This window comes from Chinchilla lanigera, unplaced genomic scaffold (genome assembly GCF_000276665.1).
Source record: "Chinchilla lanigera isolate Chin_1 unplaced genomic scaffold, ChiLan1.0 scaffold00033, whole genome shotgun sequence".
NCBI classification, from domain to species: Eukaryota; Metazoa; Chordata; class Mammalia; order Rodentia; family Chinchillidae; genus Chinchilla; species Chinchilla lanigera.
Window position 1 is genome coordinate 22998807 of NW_004955434.1, and position 11513 is coordinate 23010319.

Sequence of the window (11513 nt, forward strand, 5' to 3'; positions counted from 1 at the left end):
GGATAATTTGAGTTCCTTTGCATTTACTTAAGCATGTTCTGTGACCTGGTGATGTGGTCTGTTTTGGAGACTGTCCCATGTGCAGCTGAGAGGAATGTGTATTCTGATGTTGTGGGGTAGAATACTCTGTAGACATCTAAATCCACTTGTTCAAAAGTTTGTTTCAGTTCTAATATTTCCTTGTTGACTTTTTATCTAGTTGATCTGTATTTTTCTGATAGTGAGGTATTGAGATCCCCCAATACAACTGTATTAGTGTTTATTTGATTTTTCATGTTTGTTATTATTTGTTTTATATATTGAGTGCACTGGTATATATATATATATATATATATAATCTCCAGTTAACCATGATTAAAAAAAGATCTATAGCCAGGCATATTATAGTCAAGATTCCAGAAATTCAAGATAAGAAATTCAATTTTGAAATACAATTTTGTGGGGTATATCAATCTGGGTTGGAGGTTGTTTTCCTTTAGGACTTGAAATACTTCAGTGCAAGTTCTCCTTGACTTGAGGGTTTATGCTGAGAAGTCAGCTGTGATTCTGATGGGTGTTCCTTTATAGGTGATTTGTTTCTTTTCCCCAATAATCTTTTTGTTTTTTTGGTACCAGGAATCGAGCTCAGGACCTAGCACTTGCCAGGCAGGCACTTGTTCCACTGAGCTATATCCCTGGCCCTTCCCTAATAACTTTTAATATTCTGTTCTTGTGTTGAATTTCTGGAATCCTTGACTATGACATGCCTGGCTGTAGTTTTTTTTTTTTTTCATCATGGCTAATTGGAGTTTTATATGCCTCATTTAGTACGTATGTCAAATTCTTTTTCTCTAACAGGGAAATTTTCTGCTATGACTTCTGTGAACATTTTTTTATGTCATTTATAGTATCTCCTGCTTTTGTGTTGACTTCAGTCAATCTTAAGTTATTCTCCTTTGTCTTATCTAGCAGCTTGTGGTCCCTGCTATTTTTAAGAAATCTTCCCTTTCATGATCACTAACTGCAAGACTGTCTTCCATATCTGAGATCCTGGCCTCATAATCTGCTGTGGATAGTTTCAGTGGAATTTTTATTATCCTGGATAACTGCTGGAATCTGCCTTATGGATTCCATGTCTTTCTTATACTGAGCATTCATGGCTTCCATAATTTTCTTAAGCTCCCCTGTATATATATATATTTTTTTGTCTGTATCTGCTCTAGAATCGCTAAGCATGGTTTTCATTGTGGACACTATCTCTGCAGTTATCTGAGAAATTATTTCTGAGTTGATTTTTTTTCTAGAGCCTCATTCAATTGTTCTGTTGTTACCACTTCTGAGAGTCCAGGTGGGCAGCTTTTGGATTGTCCCACCTTGCTATCCCTTGGGTTTGCCTTTGGTGAACTGGATGTCTGGGGTTGTGTCTTGTTTGTGTCTTCTCATTTTTCTCTTTCTTTTTTCCTTTTCTTTCTTTCTTTTTAATTCTTGGGATGATGTTTGTAAATTCCCTATGTTGAGTTGCTTTACTGCTAGTATTTAGAACTCTTAGGAAATGACTGCTTTACCTAGTTAGCTGGTTTTTGATTTTTTGAGTCTCCTGTAAAATCCTACCTCTTCAATTTGTTGGGGCTGAGAGGTTGCTACCTGTTTGGCCCAGCCCCTGGTTCTTTAACACTGTGCCATGTATTTTCTGTGACCTTTAGTTAATCTCAGTCTTGGAATACCAGGAAGAACAGCTGGTTAAAACAGTTATGTTACTTTGGCTATAGCAGTACCAATGACAATAACATGAAACAGCCTAGAAAATAACAAACTGAAGTAACCATTAATTTGCCACCTTTAACCATATGAACTATATTTGTAGTTATATAACAAAATCTAAAACAAACCAGAAAATTATACACAGTATACAAGTCCTTAATATGTCAATTTTGCCCTTAGGGGTTGAAATTTAAAATGGGTTAGGGAGAAAATAGAGAAGTAGAAGAAGAGGAAGAGATTAGAAGTAAGGCTGCAGGTCAAAGGTCGGTCATGGTAACTTTGGGAAACTGGTGCAGAAGACTGGAGGGAAAGAGAAAATGAAGAGCTAAAAAGAAGAACAGAATAGGTCCACAGAGAAGCTACATGTCATGTTCACATTCGTATAAATACAAGTCCAAACAATGAAGGAGAAAAGAAACCCAGAAAACAAACAAAAAAAAGAAAAACAAAAACTACAAAAAAAACACAGAGAAAAAAAGTCCACTTCCAGGTTTGTTTCTGCTGTCCTTGGTGAACGGCGTGTGCAGACAGAGACCTGATCTGTGTTGATTTATCCTAGCAAGCCAGCAGTAGCTTTGTGGGGGCGGTAGCAGATAGTCTCAGGCTGTACTCTCTGGGGGCCTGTAGCCATCAGTGCACCTTCTGTGCACCTGAGCCCAGCTGGGAGCTAGGAGCCAGGAGCCAGCTGCTCTGAGTTCTGAGCTCAGTGAGCTTCTCTCCAAAACGGTTCCAGGCCAGTTGCTCTCTTGTATGGGACAGCCAGGCCCTCAGCAGTGCAGTCATTCACTTCTGATGCACCCCTCCACTGCTGATTCTCACTGTGGAGACCTTTGGGGTCAACAGTATTCACTGTGTGTTGACAGCTTTGGACCACTCCTCTCAGGCAGAGAGTCCTTTGTCAGGGAGAAGGTGCCATTGGGTACCTCCTTCTTGTTCATTGAACTTTCTCTCTTCACTCTCTGTGGGCTTTAGTTCTTGTCTCAGTTCCTTCCTGAGTCCAGGGTGCTCACTTCCCTCCTCCTTGTGTTCCCAACTTGTGATATTCCAGCGTCTGGATGGCAACACTCGGAGAGGTTCTTTCTCTGCTGTTTATTGCTCGGTCATCTTGTCCCTCCCCCCAGTACAGGAGAAAGTGAAAGATCATGTTGGTGTACAGTGAGCCAGAGAGAGTTTCAGGGTTTAGGCTCAAAAACTATTTGTTTTTGATGGAATTAACTCAGGTTTTCCATGAGAAGTACCTCAGTCCCTTCTGTGGGCAGTGTCTACAGTGACCTAAGGGCCTCCCCCTAGACTCTATCTTTTTTGAAGGCTTCCTTACCTTTACATTACAGAGCTGACAACCAAGCTCTCAACACATGAATGCCTGGGGGGAACAAACCTTGTGCAAACCATAGCAACATAAATATCTATGTTAAACTTTAATTTACAGACTAGTACACAGTCAGTGATTAACAGCAGTTGAGTTTGACACAGTAGCGTACACCTGTAGTCTCAGCTACCTAGGAAGCTCAGGCAGAAAGATCGTGTGAGCCCAGGAGTTCTTGGCCACCTGGGCAACAAAATGAGACCCTGTCTCTTTAATATAAAGGAAAAATTTAAATGTAATTTACCACAGCTCTTCACAGTCTCACCATACATTTTTTAAAAATTTTATTGCAAACTGTCATCTGTCCACTTAAGGGAAGCATTTACAGCTTTTCTGTGGCATGTATTAATTATCAGCATCACTATTGTTGTATTTTGGTGTCCTTAAATAAAATGAGGGTGATTAAGTTAAAATAAGGGTTATTCGGACAGAAGCATTGCAAATGTATGACAATTTAATGATAGCTGATGTGGCTGCTAAATGATTAATATATACATCATAGATATGCTAGACAAGGGGATGACTCATGTCTTGAGAGGAAGAGCACAACAGTGTGAAATTTCATTGTGCTACTTAAGTGTATAGTTTACAACTCACAGATTACTTCTGGAATTTTCCATTTCATATTTTTGTGATGTGAGGGTAATTGAAACTGTGGAAAGTAAAGTTATGAATAGTGGGGAGTACTGTAAATGTTAACTGTCATCATAATTATGTTAGAATGATTTTATGGGTTGGTCACACATAGATTCTTACCCTTAGAGTTTTTCCAAAAATTCATGCCAGTGTCATATTCCTGGAGAGTAGGTCCTGACATCTGTAACTCTAAAAATACTCTTAGATAGTTCTGGTATTCACCAGCAACTGAAGGTGCAGATTCTGTTCTACAGCACAAAAGGAGACTCTTCTAGTCCTGGGCATCTGGCTTGTGGTCCACCAACATGGAGTCATATCCCCCCGTGCACAACCCAGTGCACAAATATTCGGTGTAGATCTAGTTAGGGGATGGTGGCATAGCAGACTCAAAAGTTGTTATGCTTGATGGTATAGTCATTTATGATATGTCATGAACCAGAAGTTGGTATTTGTCACTTATCTGTTTGATAGGGTATTTGACTCAGTAACTGGCTAAAGCATCACATAACTTGCAGGTCAGAAGTTTCGTGTGTCCAAATAATGGCACCATTTCTGTGCTATCTTTATTGTGAACCCTCTCAATTACAAGAATATGCTCACCTTCGACTACCCCTGCTGAAAGTCCTACTTGAACCTCGGGTTGTCTGTGATAAAGCACAGCCATCAGTATTGGAACAACAGATACTTCAGCTGTGTTGTGACATGATTCCATGTTTGCAGGTAAGGTCTTTCATTTTCCTTCCTTAATATAGCAGCACCAGTAAGTGTTGATTATTATTATCATACATAAAGTAGTTCTAGAATCTACATGATTTGGAAACGTAGTCCCAGTGCTCTTTTGGAGAAGATAAAGGAACTAAATTTAGATTTAACATTAGTGTATACTATGTTAACTAAATTCACAGAAGTATAAATCAACTCAAGTCATGTTGGGATCAGTAGGAATGAGAACTCCCTTTTATTTAAGAAAAAATTATTAGGGGAAAGGTTTTGAATTATGCTTTTCCTTGGGCTAGATACTGTGAAATATGCAGGTTAAAAAACACTTCCACAAAAAGCTTTAAAAAGGTTATTCTCTAGGCAGATACAGCTGTGAGAGTGCTAAGCTTAGCAAGCTGAGGGCTACATTAGAGTTTCCTCCTGTTCCTTTATGACACGAGTGATGGCCCTGATGGAGCCTCCTCTTGAGAAGCCCACAGTAGAATGAACAAGTTGGGAAAAGTATATAAAGCCATAACTGAAAGTAGAAGGATAAAAGGTGGTTAACAGAGGTATAGATAAATGCTGAGGGAGTTCTGAGGAGAGAGAAGTTTGAGGTAATGTCTACAAATGCAGATTAAAAAATTTGAGTTGCCATTGTGTTGTGATTTTAGTGTAGTGACACATTTATCAGGTATTCCATCCCATAATTGGGTTAGCTATTTGCCTGAAATCTGAGCACCATGCTGCTCTGCTGATGGTGGGATTCTATGAATATATTTCAAAGTGATCACTTAAGTCACAGATGACTTGTTCTAAGTATGTGTTAGCAAGGAGGGACTAGAGTGAGTGTTTCCTTTGTGACTCATAAATAGGCTTTTCTGTAATCAAGGCAAAGAAAAGTTAATTAAAAGGAATTCTCCTGTGGCTTTTCCAAAGCTTTTGTTTCGTGTAGGCAGTAAAGCAATGTATAGGCAGAAAATCTTGAATGTTTATTTACACCATGCCCATATTACCTTGTTCTATGTTCACTGGTAAATATTTGCCTTCTTCTTTATGCAAAAAATACTAGTAGGAATGAACTCTGGAATATTTCTGGAATTTATGTGTTAATATAACTGAGACAGACATGAGAGAAAACCACCTGGAACTAGTGGAGCTAGTGACATAAATACATTTAGCCACTGTAACAGACCAACTCTTACCAAAATAAGGAAACCTGGAGTCTGAAGGAATCTTAGAGGTAGCCCATCCAGTTCTCCACTTATCACAAATATTTTCTGTATACTGTCTGGTGGATGACATTCTATAACTAATTGGATATTTTGGTAATAAGTACATTTATTTTGCAAGGCAGCCTGTTTTTACCAAGTACTTCTGTTGACTTTCATTTAAAAAATCATCCATAAATCTCTGTTCATCCCATAACAAAATAAACTTTTAAAAAGCCCATCTGAATCCTACTTTGGTTTTCCTGTCCTCTTCCCATTCGTTCCTTTTCCCCAGTCTTTGTCCCTTCTCTTTCCTTCATCAGTTTCCTTCCTTCTCCGTAGGAAATAAATAATTTCCAGACTTTTCAATATCCCTTGCTAGAAATTATCGACTTTATTAGTGCTCAAAATGTGCTACTATGAAATGTTATTCTTGGAGCTGAATACAGGGCTGAGTGCTGTGGAGATGATCTGTTTTATACTAAGCTCCGGGATAGAATCACATTTTAGAAAAAAAAATTTTTTAAGAAAATAGTCATACCATCTTATTGCTTTATGATTGCTACATGATCAGTGGAACTCCTGTTTATTTTTCTTCTAATACCAATTACTTTTCCATTTTATATTTGTGGAATGTTTTTTTCGTTTTAGTTGTGACTTTTGTCATTTCACATTATACATTGCACATGATCTCTTTCTACATAAAGATAGCACATTGCTTCAAAACATTTTAAAGAAACATTTTATAATGTTAAATAGTAGAGAGCCTTTAATGTTGACTTCCTGAGGCTCTTTTGAAGAGCTTTAGGCTTTTCTACTGTTTGCAGAAAAGCAAAATAATTTAGCTACTGAACTACTCACATTTTTAGTTAATAATATTTTCTGCCACTCTCTTGCCCTTGATCTTTTAATACCCCCTCCCCTTTATCTGCTGTGAACTAATTTTTCTCTCTGTGTATAACTCAGAGCAGTTCTGTGTTATTTTGGTGGTAACCACTGGTAAAACATACGCTGATCAACTGTAGGCTTTCCTCTTGAATTTAACAGACACAAGGATCTTGATTAAAGCAGATGGTGTATTGTTTATAATCTCTAGGAAATGCAAGTGTGTCTGTGAGCAGGACTGTACCTTTAATACCAACCCAGAACAGCTGGGTTGAATCAAATTACGATTTTTCAGAGCACCCGAGTCTTTCCTATATAATACATTAGCCTGTTGAGAAGAAGCTTTATCATTTGAATATGGTCTTTCATTACATCTTCTAAGAATGGTGCTGTTTGATACTCTCAGTTCAGGCTGCTTGAGCAAATATGTTGCCGATGAGGGTTTACCTGTGCATTAGAATAAAATCCTGATCCTTACTGCCAGGTATCTCTGTTGGAACTGTAGGAAGGAGAATTTACAATCAGTTCTTAATTTTCCTCAACACTTTCCCTCACTTTCATGCGCACTGTCATATAATTTGTTTTAAGACATCTGCATTCAGGGAAGCTAAAAATTAACAAAAAGAATTTGTGCCAGGCAGTATTAAAAAAATAATAGGAAATTGTATTTTGGTTAGAGAGAAAAGGCAGAATTGTGTATTTGTTATGTAACTTGTTCCATCTCCTTTAAGCTTTTCTTTATAGGATTAGAGAAAGTTATTTTGTTAAAAACTTCTTATATAGCTTTAAATTATCCTGTCATTTGTATATTACTTTAATATAATATAATGGCTTTATTAAACAGATGAAAGACATGATACAGACAACAGAAGCAATGCTGTTTATCAAGGAAATATACTTAAGCCTTTCGCGTCATCCTGTTTTCTGGAAAATTCAGCTTTCCCAGCTGACACTTCAGCTGTTGTGTGTCTGTGAAGTCAGCTTAAAGATAACCGGGGAATGCTCATCTTTAATTCAGCTTTTAGAGCACAGTGTTGAACTTCTGAAGGAGGTAAGGATAGTGAGAAATTTCAATGTGTCAGTCGTCGTTTAATTGATTATTTCAGTAAGTGGGTGCTCACGCTCATTTAGTTTATTGCTTATCAGAGGTGATTTGATCTCATATGATTAGATCATACTACTAGTATTATAAAAATGAATTGTTAAATACTCTTTGCAGCATCAGTTACAGATACACCACTTTTTTAAAAAATATTTTTGTTTGTGGGACACAAGTATTGAGCAATTACTATGTGCCAGGCCTTATAAAATACATAGTTGAAAAGAAATATTGTGTGACCTGAAGAAACTTACAGACATGCAAATAAGCAATTCTAATACCATAAAATACTTTTATGGGACTATATTTAAACTATCATAGGAGCTCCGGTAAAGGGAAGTACTGTAGTGCATGAGTTGAGATTTGAAGACCAAATAGGAATTTACTTGCTACAAGCCAGAGGTTGGAAAGAGCATGCTGGCTGGGAGAATATCACGCACATAAAGATATGACCTTCTCAGGAAACAAGAGCATTACTTGGAGTGTTGCTGCAGGTTTTAGGTGTGAGAGGTAAGGTTAGGTCTGTCTCACATGCCACATAGATGAGTTTACATTTTGTCTTCCAGGCAGTGTGGCATGCTGTTGAAGACTGTTCGTCAGAGAGGTCCTCATTTCTTGTGGGAAGGTCATTCTGGTGGGAAAATGGAGGAGGGCTTCAGATAGGGCAACATTAATATGGCGTGAATAGGGAGATAAATGAGGAGGATGGCTTAGGGCTGCCATAACAACGTGCTACAGACTGAGTGGCTTAAACCACTGAAATTTTTTTCTCACACTGTTTAAGTAGTTGGCTTCTTAATGTAAGCCAGCTGATATGGTACCAACCAGAGATTCCAGTGTTTGAGTGTATGAAAGACTACTTGCTTACCTGTTGTAGAAATAAGAGCATCTAAAGTAAGACTTAAGAAAAACTTTGTGGCTACTAGATTATCCTTACGACTCCATATTAGCTCTGCAGTGTTCTTGGTATAAAAAAAAGCATATTTGTCTCAGAGATTTACTTAAAATTTTATAACTAAATATGTCTGTATGTTGCTCAGATAAATGTAATCACTGTAAACATCTATGAGTTGGGATTTTGTTTTTATTTTGAAATGGTAGTTTTTTTGTTTACATGCTCATTAAAAGCTAAATACTGTTTCTGTTAAAAAACAATCACTAGGTAGAGTTTAACCAAAAATTCAAATGCCTGGAACCTGTCCCTGGAAATACAGTACTGCATTAGCAGGTCTGAATGAGAGTAAAAAATCTGCATTTTAAGTTACTACATTCAGGTGAATTTAAAACGTTTATACTTTTGCATATAAAGTAAATGCCCTTGTAGCCACCTCACAGATTAAAAAATAGGACTCTTACAGCCACCCTAGAAGTTCTTCACAAAGCGCACTCCTTAGCTTAATCTCTTACGTTTCCTGACTATCCTGACTTACTATAGTAATCATTTACTTACACTTCATTATCATCTAAGTATCTCTAAACACCATAATATACTTATGGGGGATGTGTGTGTGTGTGTGTGTGTGTGTGTGTGTGTGTGCGCGCGCGCGCGCCTTCCAGGTGTCTTTTAAACTTAGGGTGGTCCCTTTTCATTTCTTTCCCACCTCTTTTCTTTCTTGCAGTTTAGATACTGGAAAAACATGGCTTATGTGAGCTACAGAGTTTTCTAGATTCTGGATTTTACTGATTGCATTCTTATAGTGCCCTTTAATGTTTCTTCTTTCAGAGGTAGTTAGTTCTAGGGGCTCGAGCCCATTGGACGGTTTTATTTTGTATTTTGTTTCGTGACTATAGGGAGTGGTATATTCTTTCATACAGAGATGTGTCATGTATGTTGCTTTTCTATTTATAATGTTAGTAGCTGTAGATTCTCAAAGCTTTATTATCATTGGGGGTTGCAGAAATGGTGATGTTTTAATTCTGTCATTTTTCTTCTTTTATTAGCTGGAGTATTTCTATAAAAAGAAACTCTCCCTTGTTTACCATTTGGTTATCCAGTGTTGGTGTTTGTTTTTTTTTTTTTTTTTTTTTTGTTTTGTTTTGGTTTTCTCCGGTACCGGGAACCGAACTCACGACCTTGTGCTTGCCAGGCAGGCGCTTTTGCCGCTGAGCTAAATCCCCAGCCCCTAGTGTTGGTGTTTGTATAGGGAACAGGGTAAATATATTGCTCTTTCCATTCCCTTTATTTACTAGTTTTTAAAAGTATCTGTGAGTACAAACGCATAGATTTAAGGGTATTTCATCCATGGTAGGTATTGTCCCTACCAGTGGTTAAATTACTCTATTTTTGGCCAGTCGGAATCTATCTCATGAAGTTGGCTTTTGTGTCCAAATTTAAAAAATGTTTTTGATTCTAGAATCCCAGAATACTAATTGCATTTATAACAGTGAAAAGGATCTCTGTGAGAGGTTCTATTTATGCTATCTCTCCTTTATTTAATAGTGACAATGTTAGAAGGAAATGATAAGTAGAATTGGTAAAATACATTGGTGTTAGAGATTTCCTGCCACCCACTTTCATCCCAGTGTACCTGAGGTAACCCCACCCCTAATGAGGAAAATTAATCTGGAAACATTTAGCCTTTCAGGCCTATACAGCACATTAATTTCATATAAAGTAAAGTAGAATAAAGCAGTCTTAATGCATACTTTGAGGTTATACATATTTTCGTCTTCCACTAGGTTATCAGCTGGATATTCAGTTTTAACATTGCATTCACTTTTCTTATCACCTCTATTCTCTTCCTACTGTTATATCAGACAAATATCATTGTACATTCAGTGGATTTATTTCTTAAAGTAGATTAGTTTTGGTAGATTTGTGCTATTAGTTGCTAATTCTGATGATCAGATCTTAAAATCCTTTCTGTTTCAAGCAAAATACATGTACTCTGATGGGCAAAATTAAGCAAAAATGAGACAGTTAGTTAGGAGGAGACTAGGTTGCTCTTGATGTGAAGGAAGTCTAAATGTTCTGGCTTTAGAAAGATTAGGAACCTGTAGTATCTAAGACAGAGGATAAGGTAGGTAGCCCACCTCTGGCCCTGAGGGAATGTGTGAGCTGGCCAGTCTTCTTCATTTTGTCTGCTACAGTATATGGGCTTTTTTACACCTTGTTTTTTTTTTGTTGTTGTTGTTGTTATTGTTATTTTTCCTACTGGGAATCAAACTTGTGACCTTGGGCTTGCCAGGTAGGCGCTTATGCCACCAAACTATATCCCTGGCCCTACACCGTATTTTCACTTTCTTTTTAAATATTTTTCCATGACTAGGCTATATATTTTTTTGAGAAGAGAACTATCTTATTTACAGTATCTCTTTCTCTGGACCCAGTATATATACTTAGTGCCTGGTAGATAGATGATGTTCAGCAATATCTTTCATTTGAATTGAGGATAGAATCTGTGTTGGTTTGGGGCTTATTGTGCAAGGTGAAACAGTACAATAGAGGACACATATTCTGTATGATTATTTATAATAGTCACTTAAAGAATGCTATACAAAAGAGTGCAGAAAATCTGTCTGTACTGTAAGACCAAGGAATCCAGCTGAGGGCCTAGGTGTCGCGGATAATGTCCTACTTGAGTCCAGCTGAATACCTAGAGCCATAACAATGCCGCTCACGAATCCAGCTATAGGCCCAGAGCCCATAACAATATCTCACGCAGGCCTGTTTCATGGATCTGCACTGGGAAGGCCCAAAGGTCAGTGGTGGAATCTAGAAGGTCTGTGCCAGCAGGATGAAGAATCTATGCTAGCAGGCTGAGGGATTTGCACTGAAGTCAGGAAGACGCTCAGAAGAACCAGAGCTCCCCTGAAAGGTACCACAGTCATTCTCAGCAATAGTGAGGTCCCAAGCTCCTCCAATGATCAAGATGGT

General features: G+C 37.7%; 1 protein-coding gene across 4 annotated transcripts in view; it reads left to right on the plus strand.

The window, feature by feature from the left end:
- The window catches only part of Focad (focadhesin), a 279220-nt gene that overhangs the window by 47236 nt on the left and 220471 nt on the right, over positions 1 to 11513 (plus strand). For all 4 annotated transcript variants that reach the window (XM_005388739.1, XM_005388740.1, XM_013516350.1 and 1 more), the window contains 2 exons: positions 4258 to 4462; positions 7382 to 7588. In XM_005388739.1, coding sequence (XP_005388796.1) covers positions 4258 to 4462; positions 7382 to 7588 — 412 coding nt within the window. The remainder of the gene's footprint in view (positions 1 to 4257; positions 4463 to 7381; positions 7589 to 11513) is intronic.